The 17,965-nt window shown below is 42.7% G+C and overlaps 1 protein-coding gene across 12 annotated transcripts in view; it reads left to right on the top strand.

Moving 5' to 3' along the window:
- Nucleotides 1–1,245: 1,245 nt before the first annotated feature.
- GRM8 (glutamate metabotropic receptor 8) overlaps nucleotides 1,246–17,965 on the top strand; it is a 405,616-nt gene continuing 388,896 nt past the window's right edge. For 5 of the 12 annotated variants that reach the window (XM_064142396.1, XM_064142380.1, XM_064142378.1 and 2 more), the window contains exons 1-2: nucleotides 2,716–3,000; nucleotides 8,242–9,087. In XM_064142396.1, coding sequence (XP_063998466.1) covers nucleotides 8,578–9,087 — 510 coding nt within the window. In that variant the 5' untranslated portion in view covers nucleotides 2,716–3,000; nucleotides 8,242–8,577. The other 7 variants (XM_064142387.1, XM_064142381.1, XM_064142385.1 and 4 more) reach the window with 7 other exon arrangements.

Below are 17,965 nucleotides of genomic sequence, written 5' to 3'. Positions count from 1 at the left end.
ACCGGACATCCTGCTCAGGCCATGGAGTGTGGTGGCCTCTCCTGCTGCAGTGGCTTGGGGCTAAGCTGAGCTGTATCAAGCCGCGCTGAGAGGAGCTGTGCCGAGCCGAGCTGTGCCGAGCCGAGCCATGCTAAGAGGCCGGCGCCGCGAGTGCAGTTGCGGGCAGCGCCCTCGAGGTGGAACCTTCTCACCAAGGCTGCGTTGAGCGCTCCCGGGCGGGCGGGCCGGCCCTACAGGCCGAGCGCCCCCGAGCATTCTTACGCAAGCGGGAGATGGTGGGGAGCGCCTTAGAGGAAAGAAACAGACTTCCAGACTCTCCCAGCAAAGTACTCTCGACCCTCTTCCCTTTACACTCAGGGGAGGCCCTGGCTCCGCTCTGCCGAAACCTCCCTGGTACCTGAGATAAAGGGAAAAAACCCGTAGGGTGACATCCTCTGTGGCATCGATCCTGTGAGGGAGGACACGACCCCGCCGCCCGCGGAAGCCGGGATGAAAATGGAGGCCTCGCGCCCCGGAGGAGGTCGCATTAGACTCAGCTCTCGCTGGTGTGCCACTTCTTGTCCCTCTCCTTGCTCCCCTTCCCTCAGCACGACAGCCTCAAGCCCACATTGCGTCCTCCGCTCACAAATCCCTCGGCAAACATTAGTCCGGCACCGCGCCTCGAGTGGAGGCGGAGTGCCGAGGAAGGGCGGTGCTGGCCGCGGGCTGCCCCACCAAGAGGTCCGGCGCCCCGGCGAGGCCAGGCGGGCGGAGCTGGAGTCGCAGCCCGCGACCGACTGTAGATTCACACGGAGCCGTGCCATGCCGTGCCGGACAACACGGTGCCAGAGAGCGCCACTGTCTTCAGCACCACGAACAGCTACAAGTGCAGTACCGCACCATGCCGCGCCCACCCTGCCGACACCCGTCTGCCATGCCCTGCTCTGTCTTCCCGCCGCGCCGGAGCAGAGGTAAGCGCAGGCAGGACCATACCGCTCCTGCCGGCGCCCCGGTTCACCGAGCCGCCAGACTCCTGGCAGGGACCGTTCCGCCGGGGAGAGGGGCCGGGCCGGGAGGCGGGGGCTGGGCGGTGTTTTCCGACTTAGTTGTGAACTGCACGGCCGATCCGGTGCGTGGGTCCGCCGCTGCAATTGAGCGGCGAGGCGGCAGAGGGTGGATATCGTCACAGGGGCTGAGCCACTGGTCCCAGAAAGAAAAGTTGTTTGGGTTTTTCTGTGATTTTTTTTTTTTTTTTGGGAGAGAGGAGGAGGAATAAAGGAGACAGTGGAGCAGGTTCAGCTTGACTAATCCCGAGTGCTGTGCAGCGCCACTGAAATCGTTCTCCTGCATATCTGTCCCAGGCTGCGCTCCTGCATGTTAAGCTGACGCTACGAGAGGAAGCTATTTGAAACCAGGGTTGTATAGAAATCATCTCATGCTATTCCTGATCGGCGCCGAGTATTAATTCCAGTGACCTCTACATGGAGATGCAACTCTTTTCGATCAAGGTATTTGTGCATGTGTGTTTGTCGCCCTCAGCTCTTATTTTAGAGAGGAACTTACAATGCGAGTTTTACCATAGTTAACGTTTTTGGCTTGAGCAATTCTCCGTCTGGCCCCGGGGGCTTTCGTTTTTTAAAAATTTAATTATTTACCACTTTTATGGCCCTCATCCTTCACTAAGCAGCTCTAACGAAAGAGAACCCGGGCGCGGTGCCGTCTCAGCAGCGAGCAAAAAGGGAGGGTATCAGTGTTCCTGAAGAGTGAGGTCGCCTTCTTAGCTGCGTCCTCTCCCACTCCTAAGAGGAAGCGGGGGGTGGGGGAGACCACAAGGATTCCCCTGCGCTTCCCGCCGTCCTGTTCACGTTTCAGTGGCCGAGAGGGAAGAGGCGTTTTCTGCCTCCCCGGAGGGAGACTGCTCGCCGCCGTCAACTTCTAGCTCGGCGCTGGGGCCGTGGTCGGGTGAGCTGACGGCGGCTGGCCGTCCGTAACACACCACTCAACGAGTGGGTTATGCTCCTTCAGCGCCGCTCGGGAGACTCCCATAGCTCGGGGTTGGGAAGGAGGATCCCGCTGAACTCCGGGGGCTTCCTCTCTGTAGGAAGAAGGCAAAATGCTGTGCCGGGTCGCCGTGAAGGGTTAGCTGTCCCCGGCGGGGAGCAGCAACCCCCAGCCATGACATGTGTTTGTTGCGGGGTTCCCACGTATTCGCAGATGAACGTATAACGAGGTTAGAAAACCCAACCCAAACAAACCAACGCAACACAAGTAATAAAAATCGATCGGTGACCCAAAGTGCATGGAAATGTGGCGTTGGCATTTTGGAGTTTGCAAGCTTCTGACCTCTGGGACAGGCGATTCATTAAAAGAGACTTAGGTTTTCATCGAGGGGGAGCAGAAGCGCATTGAAGCTGGCCAGTTGACGCAAGGAGAGGAAGGAGTTACCGACGACTATAAATAAAAGGCGACTCCTGGTTTTGCATCGCCGCTGGCGGGGGTGCGGTACTCCCAACCGGGGTTCAGGGCTCGGTGAGGACCGTCGGAGCCTCGGCTCCAGCCAGAAGACCCGCATGTGCCCACCGCCCGCCTCGCACAGAGCGCCTAGGCTGCAAGGCCGCGGAGTGAGGCCGCTCAAACCCGCCCTACGAGCGCTACCTGGAAGGAGCGAAGACCCGCGGAGGGCCGCGCCAGGGCTGTGCTGGAATTCCTCACTAACAGACGCCATCTGGGGTACGGCGAGTCTGGGAAGAGAATAAAAAATAACAATAAATAGATCGGCTAAGTAAAGTGGAGAACAACAGGGGGCTCCCTTCAAGGGAGAAACGCCGCGATGATGGGCGATGGTCGCGGAGGTGCACGGGCAGGGGCGGCTCGACTAGCCCCGAGGGCGCTTCCCCAGCCCCTCCGCCGGGCGGGGTCGGACGGGTTGTGTTAGCCCTTCCTCGGCTCGAGAAAGGTGCCGGCATGCATTAGGAGCCGAAGGTCAGCCAGCAAAGCACGGAGGAGTCGCACGGAAAGCCGGTGCGTGGTAGGCTACTTGCTGCCGGCAGTGCGCGCCGGAGTCAGGCCAGGGGGTGGGTACAGGCAGAACGCGATGTGGAGCGCTATGCCGAGTGGAGTGCGATAAGCGCGGTGCGGAGTGCTGGGCGGGGTGCGGAGTGCTGGGCGGGGGTGCGCGGGGCATCGCGGGATGTAGCGGTACACGGAGCGATTACCGAGCGTCACGACCCGGGCACCCGAGGGCCGCGGGCAGGCGGTAGGGCCGCCGGCGGGCTCGGCCACGGGGGTTTTCCGGGGCATGTCCTGGGACGATTTCTGCAGGCGGCTCTTTTCCCGGAGTAGAGTCCAGTCGCAGAGCATTAGGCTGCTCTACTAGCGCCTGCTGCACCGGGGGGGGGGGGTGGGGGGGGAGCGAGAGTCTGATGACTAGGAGGTAAAATGAAAACAAAAACAACAGAGAAAGCTCCCCTAGGCTCGGTGACAAAATCTCCTGGAGCATCACTTGCCAGACCTGAGGTGAAACCAACTCTAAAGGTGTTAATGTTGATGGGGATTATTCAGCTGCAAGACCAAGCAAAGGTCGAGGAAAATACCTGACGCCGTTTTCTTTTTAAAAAGGAAACCTCCTTTTAGTCTCCTTGGCAGAAGGACCTGTGCTCGATTTTAGCAGGGTAGCTTGTTTGGAAAATGGGTAGTAGCAGGGTAGAAAGTTAAGGCAGGTGCTGTGGGGTGTTTGAAGAGAAGTTGATCAGACTGAGTGGAGACATTCATCTTCTGGTGCTTGTGGTGGTTTAACCCCAGTTGGCAGCTAACACAGCACAGCTGCTGGCCCACTCTCCTGGGGTGGGGGAGACAATTGGAAGGGTAGAAGTGAGTAGTCTCTGTGCACTGTTGCAGCACACTAGAAAAAGATAGTTCCTGTAAACAAGATGCTGAGAGCGATTTACCTTGAAGTCCTGGCTATTGTGTAAAGATTACCTCTGTGACAGGGCCACGGCAAAGTACTACAGAGGAGCTGAGGCAGATAAGACTACTTATATCAGTGAAGAATTCTGCACGTTAAGAGTTGTGATGTCAAAGCCAAAGGTTTTCCCAATTCCCTTCTGTTGTCAGCAAAACCCATTAATCTTCTTTGTGTGTCCGGTTACTGTATGCAGGTGGCAACTGTAGATGCTCCGTGTGGAAATTCAGCTCTTTGTTCATTGCAGAGTGCTGTGCAGGAGAAAGACAACTTTTGTGAAAGCTAAAATGAACATTAGCAAGATAATTATCATTTGTTAGTTCAGAAGTCACATATCGGTTGTAAAAAGAAAAAATAACCACATTTTGGCGTTTTCCCTCAGAGTTCCAGAGCGGAAGATGCTGTTATTTTGTTTTCATTCTGAAAAACTGGGTAGTTTTGCATTGACTGGACAATCTGACATTTTGTCAAAGTAGAAATGGGTTTTCACCCTAAAATTGCTTCTTTCCTAGTTCACAGGTTTGATTTTTTATTTTAGTGGAGTTCCAACTGTGCTTCAAGTGGCAAATGAATTTCTGACCTAAAAAAAAATTAAATACTTGTTCCCTTTGCTAAAGAAGCTTTTCTTGTCTCTCAGTAAAGGTCTGGTGTGTGTCTGACTGGCAATGTCAATTAAGATATGTTCCATAAAGTTCAGTGAGCACATATTCCTGCTTATGCTGCAGAGAGTAGTCCTTGTTCCCACAGCTGTCTGTGAGATTTTTCAAAACTGTATTTCTAGAAGAAGGTACATCTTGGATCTTTCTATATGATTTCAGCTGTGACTTCAGTGCCAGCTAAAGGTGGCTCTTTCAGGAGCCTTGTTACCAAAGTAGAGACATTGCCTATGTTTATTAAAGTATTTATCTGTCACTCTCAGCTCATTATGTAGACCTGTTTATGAACATCAAGAGCACCTGTAATGAGCCAGTCTCTCAGAACAGTGAGTCTGTGGTTGAAGCAAGGTCCTGTCCAGGCACGTACTGATAGACTGACTTTGGCCCCTTTGTACCAAGTATCCAGTTTTGAGTACCAAATAGCTGATAAAGCTGAATGATTTTTATGAAGGAAGTAATTTCAGAACCAGACACTACATGCAAAAATTTCCATGTCCCCTGTCTTGCAGTACTCCGCCTCCTTAGATTTAAAAATAAATATATATTCTAGCAGAACAAGTGGAGGTTTGTGCTGAAATACTGACTTTAAAAATAGCAACATGTTCTGATAATGCCAGATATTTTTAATGAATTAAACCCAAGAGAAGCATCTATTCCAAGATGACTGAAGAGAGGCTTTGTGGTGCACTTACTCTTGGACTGTGCTGTGGAAATGTGTGAATTTCTTCTCTGAAGTCATGTTTCTAGTGAACACCAACTATCACAGTGGGGAATCTGGTAACTTGAGAATATATTTGCATTAATTCAGACTTTTATGGTCAATTGGAAAAGGCCAGCATTTTACTTCAAATGAAATCTCTTTATATGAGAAAAGTTCATTCAAGCTTTATGGCCCAGAGGCCCATGCTTTTTGACTAAAATTCATTGATGAAAATGGAATTCATTTAGATCAGATGCTTTATGCTTAGCTACACAGGCTTACAACATTCTGTAAAAGTTAGTATTAATCAGTATATGAAAAGCAGTGTGGCATGAATAAGTTAGGCAGTGTAATGGAAGCTTTTATTTCTTAGGTAACATAAAAAAAGATAAAAGGTCTTAAATTTTTAAAAAGAACGTTAAAAAAATATTTCTGTTTTATAGACAAGCTGTGGACACTTGCAGCAGAGAAACATACTTTTTCAGGAGAGCATACAGGCTGAGGCAGAGCAATTAATGCTTATGTAGACAACAATGTTTAAAAATGCTTTTCAATTAATTTGCCTTTCAGCCAATTCCAGATAAAGTATTGGAATGAAGATATCACTGTAGATTCTCCATTGTTGGAATTTGAGTTGCAATAGCTGAATTCATCACTGTTTGTCCAAGGACTGACAGTCTCTTTAATTTCTGGGCATTCTTTGGCTGTAAGGAATTGACCTGAGGCAGAGAAAGAGGAAAAAGCAGAGTTTCTTTCTTTTATGAATGTTTTCATTTTTTTCAGTGGTGCCTTCTTATTCTCCATACAGTGTTAAATAAGACTAGTCTTATTCAATCAGAGAATTGCTCCCTATGTGGGTTGTATATACATACATAGACTAATGAAGTAATGTTTATTGTGGAAGCAGAAAGAATATAACTTCTATGTCTATTTTAGGTGTAGCTACAATTTTTCTTCTTTACTGTTTTGAAGGCTTAGCTGTGTTTTTCTGCTAAGGCAATCAAGAAAACAGATGGTTGTGGCTAGTTAGTAGTTCATATAATCTTCTCTGTAGCATGGGCCATATAAGAAACATGCCACAGGGCTAGATAAGCTCACACACTGGCATTAGTCAAGTTCCTCAACTTGTGACAGTCCGAGTTCAGCTCATGGGGATGAAGTCTGGGCATTTGTGTAAACTATGTGCCAAAAAGGAATCAGAGTTGAGTGATAGGATTATTACATAAAAGAGCACAGACTTTGTTTCATTTAGATTCAACCTTGAGGTAAGTACAAGCAAAACTAAATATTAAGAGGCACTGCAAGTCCTTGTGCTGCTGTTTGCAATTGCAGTGATTTTATTCACACCCATCAAACCTATTTCATTTCCAAGTCATTGCCCTGTTACCAAATCACAGTGAGATGCCTTTACATTCAGCAGAAGACTTTCCATTGTGAATCTCTTTCTTAGGTTACCAGTATTTAAAAAGCCACCTTCAAGTTTTGTGAGACCAGTAATATTATTTGGAGAAAACCACAACAAAATAAAGCTAGGTAGACGATGATCATATGAAAGCATTATCAAACCATGTTTTGAGTTTTGTTACCACATAATATATGTAAAAAAATCTTGTGGAAAGTAGTTCATAAGTATAGTTGTCTGTAAGTGCCTCTAATGTTGTCTGTGATTATCTTCTAATTTGATCATATTTGTGGTATGGTCAGGTTACTAGAGACAAAATAAGTATTTACAGATGAGCTTGTTGTCTGGATCTTCTGTATAGGCTGTGAGGTAGTTCATTGTGGTCAATTTTTGTAGTAAGTAGAACATTTAAAAGAAAAATATCAGATTAATTTCATCCTAGGATATCCAGTATTCTCTGTAGCCTGTATCAGGTGCCTTGAGAGACCGACTCAGATGCAGTTGCCCACTGTGTGCCTATCTAAGTATTAGATAAAGTTAATTCTCTGTCTTGTCTCCTGAGAGGTCTCATTTTTTATTCAGGCATATGTAATTTGGATAAATATTGAAATAAACAAATGTCATTTACTTGAGAATTAAAGTAGGGGTGATTTGGAGATATTTATAACAGTCAATCAGGTGTTTAGGCTGAACAGTTAGTCAGGTGTTTATAAGTGTAGGCTGAAATCCTGATCTCGTTAAAATCAGTGGGACTTCTCCAGATGCCAGTGATGGCACAACATTGTTCCTATTTAATGTGGTCCAACCACAAGCAGAGAAAAGAGACCTTGTTAACGTTGGACTTCAGCTCAAGTAAAATGTCAGTAAGGGAATACTGGATATTCAGCTGGTTTCCTAGCACAATATATTGTGTGCTCTTTTTGCCTAAAGAAATAAGCTACCTTTTCATGGAAGTAATTTAGTATTAGAAATTATCTGGAAGGCTTTTTAGATATATAGTAAGCCCAGAAAAAAAATGTGGATTCCACTGGAGCAATAATCAATTTAATATCCAAATGCATTGAATGTGCTGGTACTGCAGCGTCTGAAGAGCATACTTAAATTCAGGAGCCCTGATTACTCTATTGTCATAAATGGAATCTCTTCACAAGTGTGAGTGTAAGTGGTTACTGTACTGCTGTAGGCTGGAGCAGAATGATAGAGCTAAACAGAAAATACGCTATGTTACAGAAAAAATCTGCTTTTGAGTGTCATGCAGTGTAAAAGTAAATACAAATTACTAGTCAGAATCTGAACACCAAGCTAGGTTTAGTTCCTCTGATTTCGCTTTTGCTCTGCTGGTAACATCAATTTTCCAGCTTGTAGTACAGTGCAGCTAGGTGTTCAAATTCATAAAAGGCCAAGAATTACTCCCTTACAGAATATTGAAATAAACCCCAAGATGATGTAACTTATATTCAAAAGTAAATGCATTGTGGGACAGAGAAAACTACTAAATTAAATGGTATTTATGACTGTTTTTCTTTTTGTTTCTTCTTCCCAGAAGTACCTCAGCTGCAGGGCAAAATACAAGGACATAAGCTACTGACCACCTCTTAACATCAGGACCAGACATAGTACCCTATGCTTCACCATTGATTAAGAGCAATTGCAAACCACTTCTCAGAAAAGCTCATCAACACGTGACATCAGTGGACACATTTTGTAAAACACGTTTTATCTACTTCTGCTGAGTTCCTTTTTCTACCTACCACATGATTCTATATTATTTACTGGGCACTGATGGTAGCCTCCAGAAAGTGCAACTACAAATGGTCAGCCTCATCCTTTAGCAAGAAAAAAACCTGGATACTGGATATCAACAACGTCTTCAGAAAAAATGGTATACAGAGGAAAACGATTAGTTTCCTGCCATTGTTTCTTCCTGTTAACAGCCAAATTCTACTGGATACTCACGCTGATGCAAAGAACTCATGGGCAGGAATATGCCCACTCTATCCGACTGGATGGGGACATCATTTTGGGAGGATTGTTCCCTGTCCACGCAAAAGGGGATAGAGGGGTGCCTTGTGGGGAGCTGAAGAAGGAGAAAGGGATCCACAGACTAGAGGCAATGTTGTATGCAGTTGATCAGATTAATAAAGACCCTGATCTTCTTGCCAATATCACCTTAGGTGTCCGGATTCTTGACACATGTTCCAGGGACACTTACGCATTGGAGCAGTCCTTAACATTTGTGCAAGCATTGATAGAAAAAGATGGATCAGATGTGAAGTGTGCTAATGGTGACCCACCTATTTTTGCTAAGCCAGACAAGATATCGGGTGTGATAGGTGCTGCAGCAAGTTCTGTGTCCATTATGGTTGCAAATATTTTAAGACTTTTTAAGGTAAGGAACATTACGTGTCTTTCCTTGAAATTTTAAGCACAATGAAATAAGTGAGGTGATTGTGTTGTATTTTCTTCAAAAGAGAAAGGACTTTTTTCTGAATCGGAAGTCTGAAATTACTGGCTTGCCCTTTCAAAGCAAAGCAAGAAAATGGCAGTGATTGTAGACCCTAATTTAGGATGCCAAATATTTCTTTTGAAAATCTGCCCAACCAAAGCACAGTTTAATTCTTTAGAGATTGATATCCTTATTTTTTCATTTTGCTCCATAAGGAATGTTTATACTCGGGAAGACTAGGCTGAGGTTGATTTCCCAAATTTTCAGGAGTATGAAATAGACGATTTAAACACAAATCCATTCATAAGAGGACCAGATAATTTCACTAAGTAGGAAGATATTCCAGTAATAATCTAGTGGAATTGGTGTGTACTTCTAGCCACATGAAGTGTACTGAAGTGTCTTTGACTTCCTTGAAATCTTCCATGTTTTTTCATAAGCTGCTACATTTGTTTTTCCTAGACTTAATTTCCATTTTGTGAGGCATTACTTTTGGACAAAAGTTCTTGCTTTTCCTTACACGTACTTTATTAAGCTTTGGCATTATGCATAATGGAAAAGTAAATCTGCCACTTTCTAAATTTGCTAAGTTAGATGAGAAGATGAACACATTCTAGTCAATCAACTTAGAACAGAACAGACAGTAGACATTTAATTTTTAATCCTGTGCAATGGCAAAGAGATGATGGTAAGGTTTTTCTACTTTTTTTCTGATCACGGAATGACTAATTTTTGTCTGAACTGATAACTGTCTTGCCACCAACTGTTACTCGGGCTCCTTCTGAAATCTTGCCTTATGTACTACAACTTCACAACCAAAGAAGACTACTTAAATGCTGTATCTGTGACTTTGGTGGAAGAGATACAAATAATGTTAAATATTAGTGTTACGTATTTTGGAAAGTGTTACACTTGCTTTCTGATTGTTGTAACTGAGAGAGTAGAAGTGAGGAAGGGCTGTTTGTTTTTCTGGGAGGCTTACCAAATCTGCAAAGTGTGGTTTAGTCATTTAAATACAGATTTTTGACCTTTCCTCTGGTTCTCTTATGAAGGGCATGGTGATGGTTTTACAGTTCAGTTGTGGGCCAAGGTGTCTGCTGATGTGTGGCCATATGTTCACTGCTACTTCAAAACTGATCCTTGGTTGCACTTACTACACGACTTTGGCAGTTGTGGACTTGTTCCAGCCATATGTGTGATTTGTGAAAATCAAGTACACAGAACTGAATTAAGACTTAAAGATGTTCTTTATGAAGAACTGTTCCTGGTGAGGGAAGCTTGTCTTTCCTGGGGAAATCATCCATGTTGAGGGAGGTGTCTATTTTTAATATCACATCCTTTTTTAAAAGTTGTGTTGTTACCCTGTTAAGTAATGCATGGTTCTGAATTAATGATAGAAGAAAGGGTCACTTTGTTACCCATCATAATGCATGGCCACGTAGTCTACGACTTACATCCAGCTTTGAGTTGAATATAGTGCTGTAAACTGATTTAAGAAACTAAGCCTTGGAAGACATGCATTAACTGTGAATTAAGAGCAGCAAGAAGAGGCCTATGAATTGTCTAAGATAGTGGCAATTTGTCTTCTGAAACCATGACAGCTACCTCCTGATTTCCATTATGCAATAAGATAGCAAATAACGTTCTACTGCAGTCTTAATCAATAGAAGGTCATGTGATACTCCCTCTGGGGAAAGATCTTATTTACCCATTTAATTGATGTAACACAGCTGCTGGCAAAAGGAGGAGACATCTCTTTTAGTTTTAATTATAGATCCTACACAAATATTCTTAGTAATGTAAAAAATGAAAAATTATACCCTCCAATGTCTGATGTTGGACCTGCATCTGAAATCTATTTTTACACCTTCCTATCAGAAGCAGATCTGTTTTCTCTGTATGGTGCTTCTGGATAAGGCCTTCAGTAGTGCTGTAGAAACTATTCACGATGGTTATCGTCAAGAGGATTAGGAAATTGAGGGTCATTTGTCAGGAATACAGAAATATAATCCAGTGTGGGTTGTATTCAGACTGAAGACATGGGCTGAAGTTCTTGACTGATGCATCCCCATGGCTCTGTGGTGGAGGATGAGGATTTTGGTCCATGCTCATTAAAGCTACAGATAGAAAATTATGTTTACTGTATCTTTGTATATATTGAGGCTGGGCACTCAGCTGGTCTAAGTGCCTGTACTTTAACTGAAATCATTGATCACCATCATGCAAATGCCTATTTCCACTCAAGGATGATTGTGATTCATCTATATTTCTGTCTAATGGTACTGTTCAGCAAGTTAAACCCGTAATTTGAAGTCCAGTATTGCTTAATATATGATCTGAAGTTCCTAAATGTCAGGACACATATTTTTTAGAGAACACTGTTATTCAGTGAGGTTTTAATCTGTGATGAAGTTGTAAGAAGTGCATTATATCACTCAATATGAATACACAAAGTAAGCCTGAGAAATATGCTCAATCAGTTTGGATTTTTATGCTGCTGCTTTTCTTGCCATTTCCCCCCTTTTTATTGATTTTATAGCATAAAACATACAAGTCAATAGTTCTGTCTGATGATCTAGTGGATAGCATAAACTGATTGATAGTCATGCTATCCTTTTATCTTAAGTGTTTTCACAAGAAGAGGCGAGGGAGAGCACCACAGAGAATAACCTTCATCTATAGCCTTTCTCCTGGTCAAATAGCTCACCTTGAATTCTTTATCTTTTCTCCTTTTGTGAATTTCCAGGTGCACTACTGCTTAGCGGGTGGGTTTTGGTAGGTCTTACCTTTGGTAGGTCCAAAACTTTAAAATGGAGATTAGCACAGCCTAAATTTCACCTGTTGGTGATTTTAGGCCTTTTAGAGACACTTTACAAGTGCGAAACATTTGTTCAAAGAGTTAACCGTTTGAAAATGGACCTGTTATAACTGCTTTTCATCTTATGCCCCCTGGTGCTTGATGCAAAAACGGTTGTTTGAAACAGTAGTTTATTAAGCCGTCAGAATTTGGAGATGGTCTTGCTGCTGAAAGAGTGGGCAAAGACCTTCGGAGGCAAGCACAGAATGATTGTGCTAGGTAGTAACACAGTAGCTACTCTCTTATACTGCTCTTTATGAGTCTTAGGACAGGTTGTCCTCACTTAAATTTGCTGGCTTATGGTTTTTAAGTTGTTTTTATCAGAGAATGTCAAGAATGGGTTCTTTCACAAAGGAAATTGGCACAGGAACTGATGGGACAGCAATACAGCCTCGCCTGAATGTGAACAAAACCGATCTCACTGTAACCAGGTTATACCAACAGTTCAGTGAAAGCTAGACAAGTCTGGAATAGTGAGGGAGATCCAAGGTCAACCAGGAAGTCAGGTCAGCAAGGTACAAGGCCAGCAGTATTTCTCAAACAGGAGCTAAGGGCAAGGGTTAGAGCTGAAACACAGCTGCTAAGCAAACGAGGACAGAGATCCCGGCTGCATGTTGCTCTTCCTTACAGCTTAGATGTTTTCCTGAGCTGATCTGGGTCATGTATCTGTGACACACTGAAGATGGGAAGGGAGCGTGTTGCAGAGCCTAGTGGTGCATTCAAGGCTGTGGCAGTCCCATGGCAGTGACTGCAGAAATAAGAGATACAAGCATGGCCAGTCTGTTTCCTTTCTTCTGGTGAACCAGAACCTGGTCTTTCCTCTGGGTAACGGAAAGTATTATTGTTTAGTGTCTGTTTTTTCAATCTGGAAATCCTGCTGCCAAATTGTTTTTCGTTCAGCTGGTAGTATCTGTTGGGGGTTGGCTGTCTCTCTTGGCCAGCTCTTACTAGCACAAAGGGAATCTTTCTATTGACTTGATCAGTCAAAATCTTATTTTTACACCTTTCCTGTCTTTGCCTCACTGAAATTTTGGCTTCCTGTAGGGTGCTTAGGTAAGGCCAGGTGGCACCCTTTAAATGCTTTGCATGATATTCATAAGCATCTGGGCTATTCTAATCCCTTGAAACTTGGCCTGTAGGAAACGAGACTTAGCTCACTTCATATGTTATGCTGCCTGTATTCATATTTATATTTGTTTAAAGTCTGAATAACTCATATAAATGGGTAAAATCTATGGCAAAAAGAGAGACATTTGTTTATGCTAGTGTCCCATCCAAAAAACTCAATGATATTTCTGAACTCTTTGGTACATTCCATCTGTTACACACATCATAGCCAGTGTCACACTAGGAGCAGCCTAGGGATGACTGTTTGCATGTAAATGGAGATGGATGGGCAGTATGTTCATTGAGTTGTGATCTTAAACTTTAATGTCTATATTTATGCACATGCATACAAAGCCAAAATGTCCATCAGCAGTTTCATTCATTGCCTTGCCTTTTGCCATGTCTTGCCATGCCTTCTGTTTTCTCTTTTTTTCCCAAGACTAAATGACTCATTTCCTCTTCTTGGTTAAATTCCCTTCTTGCTGCACCACTGTAATCCACTTTAATAGCTGCTGTCTGGAGGGACTAATATTGACTTCATGCACATTTGCCTTATGCATTTCATACACATCACTTTTTCGGAAGTACAAATGGCATTGTGAAATTACTTTTTTGTTATTGCAACCATCCAAAATGCAAGGGATAGTTTCTTTCAGTAAATTTAGAGGTGAATATGTTAGTTCCCTTACTGTTTTGTTTATTTGCTTTGATTTTTTCTTTGCCTTATTTTGGCTTTCATTGTATATCTTTGGCTGGTAGTCTTGTGCAGGTACCAGAGCTGTACCTGGATAATGCTTTGTTTAGGATCAGTTGCAGTTCTTTTTATTTGCCTGCCATGTGATACTTTTGCTCCTGCACAAACAAGAGACAAGCTTCCCAGAAATGAGAGAATTACCACTGTGCCTCACTGAACTTCATAAATACAGGACTATATATTTAGTTGTGGCTATAGAGTGCATTTCATGATTGAAGGGAGTGTGTGTAAATAAAATATAATAGTGTTTTACCACTTAATTTCAGAGAGTACATACATACTTTTGTGAAACAACCTGAAGCCATACACAGATCCTGATTCTTACTCTATACCTATGGAAATTTTTGCACCTTGTGAGCATTACTCAATTCAGAGGCTCTAGGGCTATGCAGGAGTCAGTTTGTTCCATGTCTGACTGCAGAGCCTTTCCACATCTGAAGTGCTTTTACCATAGACTTCATAAGAAGTAAAGAACAGGCTTAAGAATTTTTAACTGACATATTTGCCATCATTAATATAAAATGTGCTACACAGATGAAATTATATACATTTTCTGTTCAGTGTGTTGTGCTATGTTTGTCAGTGATATTTTATGCTGCATATCACTTGAAATTTGAAATAGGGTGAAGAAAAATTGTTGTTAGTAGGGAGAAGGTGACCAAAACATTTTTAAATCAGTTCTTAAGATGAACAGATTTTGTTTTACTTTTGTCCCGGATAATATTTTTACTTTATGAATAATTTTTAATGATAAAAGGAATCCATTGCCAATACATCTCATTTAATTTTACTGTGTTTTTTGGTAACTTATTGCAAGCACATAATCTGTTTAATGCTTGAGCATCTTGTCTGGTTATTGGCTGAAAATACCATTATAATAATACATTTTTTTCCCTATAATTCAGCTTTTTTTTTAAACATAGAAGCAACATCCATATCTTTTTTTATTCCCATGGTGATAGATACTTGATTATGTGAAAAACTCTTTTAATCAGCCATGATTTTTCTGTCACTGCTGGGTTAAATGTGTCATGGTCAAGAGAATGTAATGTCAGGTCAACACCAAGATAAAATTATAGGTATGACTGATACTTTTGAAGTATCAGTAGTGAAACAGCTGGGAGAATTTTTAGTTATAGCTGGAGGAAGTAATAGATTTTCAGATTCTGTGAAAACTGCTAGGACTGATTAGCATCAAATTTTATTTGTGCCAAGCTGCTTAAGGCAAGAGAGTACAAAAGCAACTTGATGCACTCATTTACTGTTTTACAATATATTAGTTCCTTAAATATCCCTCTATAGATTTAATATTTTTAGTCTTTTCCCACTCCTGGATGAAAATATAACTAGTGGTTAGAGCAAAGAGACAGCCTGGTTTTATGTATTATTTTCATTTTGTCTCAGTTTTACTGTTAGGTTTGAGAAACATCTCTTGACCTTTTTCTTTTGTAGTTTTGATTTGCTCATGTTTAATTATTCCACAAGAAAAATCAGAAGCTTGATTAATGTTTGTTAAATGGTTTCAGATGTCTCCTATCTTTGTAGGCAGGCTGAAGCTGTTTAAAATGTTGAAGGTTTTATGTCATTCCATAACCACAGTATGTGAGCACTTTACAAAGACAGTGCAGCTATTAGAGACCAATGATCTGATTTTCTTTTTACTTCCCCAAGGGCAGTTGGGGATATATATATATATATAAAATATATGCACAGAGACATGCAGATAGACATGCACAGCTCTTTCCTGCACAGGAAGAAAGCCACATATGTGGAGAGAATTAGTTCACCCTTTCATTGCTGACTTTTTTTCTGAATTCTTACCAGTATTTTAGGGTTGTTTGAACATAGAAGCTCCAGAGTGGCCCAGCCCTATCTGTGTGACCTCCACCCTTTAGATATTTGTATGCATAACGGGCTCACACAAAGAAACACAAACTCTGCAGTGGCCGTTTTAGAGATCTTTTGTTAATGGGACACACTTCTTAAGTCTTTGCCAGTAAAGAAAATGTACCTGGAATAAGTTCTCTGGGAGCAAGGTAAGCTGACACAGACCATCCACACCTCTATCTTAAACTCCCCTTGTTCCCCCAAGTCATGTGGCTGAATGCAAATTACTGGAAGAGAATTGATTCCTGACCCGTTCCAACTTCTGAAGCCTGTCTGGAAATTGGGAGACTTAGCTGACATAGGTTGTGGCTGAGTTATATACTGTTCTGTCAGTCTAGTGGTGGAGGCAGCTGAGGTATTGCTAAGGGTTGTGTGCTGAAATTATGTGATTTACCAGCATAGATGTCACTGTTGGTTTCTGAGGACAGAACTCCTCTGCTCCTACATCACACTGAAGGGAAGCGAAGACACTGCAAGGGTCATTGATGCCACTTTAGTGTTTTAGTACGGTAATGTTAGTTTTATTAGCCATGATGAGAACTAAATTAAGACTTTTTTTTTCCCCCCTGGTGGATGTTTCAGTACGGTGACAGCTGTGCAGTAAGAACAGTCCTGCATTCTGACTGTCATCAGAAACCAGAGACCATTCTTTGTGCATTACAGCCAACTGGTAGATTTTGTGGGCTTTTGTATTTCCATCCTCATTATTTTCCCTAAAGCACATTGTGCTTTTAGGATTAAACTGGTTTAGAGTGCTTAAATGTATATCCTTATGTTTGCTAGCATTTATTAGAGAAAAATAGTTGTCCAAACAAAAGTCTGATTCCACATGGATGAATTAAATAGCCAAGAGCAAAGTGCTCCTCTGGGCTGGGATCTACATATGCTCCCACACCAGAAAAGCAAGATATTATGTCTCCTATCATTGTGACAGGACAATTAAGCATTTAAGTGAGGCCTTAAATTAGGAAGCTGTTGGCTCTTGTCTGCCTGTGCCCTCAACAGAGAGAGTGAAACAGTTACAAGGGAGTCTGGATCAGGTCTATGAATTTGGATACATCTTTAATGTTTTACAGAAATAGGATGAGTTGATCCATGATTTTACTTTGACCAGACAAAGACTCAAATGTTGGGTTGGAAGAGACTCAAAGATCATCTTATTCAGCTGTCCTGCAGTGACCAGGGACACCTCCAACTGGATTAGGCTGCGCAAGGTCACACTGAACCTGACCTGGAATGTCTTCAGGGGTGGAGCCTCAACCACATCCCTGGACAACCTGTTCTAGTATTTTATCAATCTTTTAAAAAACTCTTCCTTATGTCCAACCTAATTCTACCCTGCTCCAGTTTAAAACCATCCATGTCCTATCGTTGTAAGGTTTTCTAGACAGTGCTTCCTGTGGGTACCCTGCAAGATACTGAAATGTAGTTATGTGGTCTCTCTGGAACCTTTTCTTCTCCATGCTGAACAGATTTAATTCTCTCAGCCTGTCTTTGTAGCAAAGATGCTCCAACACTGTGATCATCTTTTTACCCTCCTCTAGACCTACTTCATCAGGTCTCTCTCTCTTGTATTGGGAGCCTTAGAGCTGGACACAGGACTCCAGGTGAAATGTCAACAGAGCAGAATCACCTCTTCTCACCAGATAGAAGGTTTTGAAGCCTTGTGTGAAGTTGTAGGTGGCTTTGTGCACATTTTTGAAAGGATATTAAACACCTGCAAGAATGGTTCCAGTTTCTTAATTCCTTCCTCACTTTCCTGTGGGAGGACTCCTATTAATTTCCCTATCACAGTACTCTCTCCTTCCCTTCCTGTTCATCTGACTTTATTTCTCTCTTGTCTTAAGAGAAGCTACTTTTTGGCCACTGTTCTCATTATTTTTCAAGTAAGTACTTCATAGTCTCCAATATGTATTTCTTTTCCCAGACATGTTGAATGATCAAGGCTCTGACTGAGTCTCAGTTTTTGTGGGGTCATGAGGGTGAGTGGGTGAGCAGGCAAAGCTGGAGTTTGAGTGACTTACAAGTGGGACTTGTCTACGGGGATATAAAAGAAAGTATTATTGAGAAATTGAGCCCCAAAGGAACGAGGGTCTTTCCTTTTTACCTTGCCGTGGGATTTCTTGTCTGGCACTTCAGATAGGTACTTGGCTCTAACTCTTCTCTGAAATAAATTATTTCTGATAGCGATGCTACGATATGCCACAGTACTGCAA

The sequence above is a fragment of the Pogoniulus pusillus genome, chromosome 4 (genome assembly GCF_015220805.1).
Source record: "Pogoniulus pusillus isolate bPogPus1 chromosome 4, bPogPus1.pri, whole genome shotgun sequence".
Classification (NCBI taxonomy): domain Eukaryota; kingdom Metazoa; phylum Chordata; class Aves; order Piciformes; family Lybiidae; genus Pogoniulus; species Pogoniulus pusillus.
Note: the sequence above shows the minus strand (reverse complement) of the source record. Positions and strands in the feature narration are given on the sequence as shown.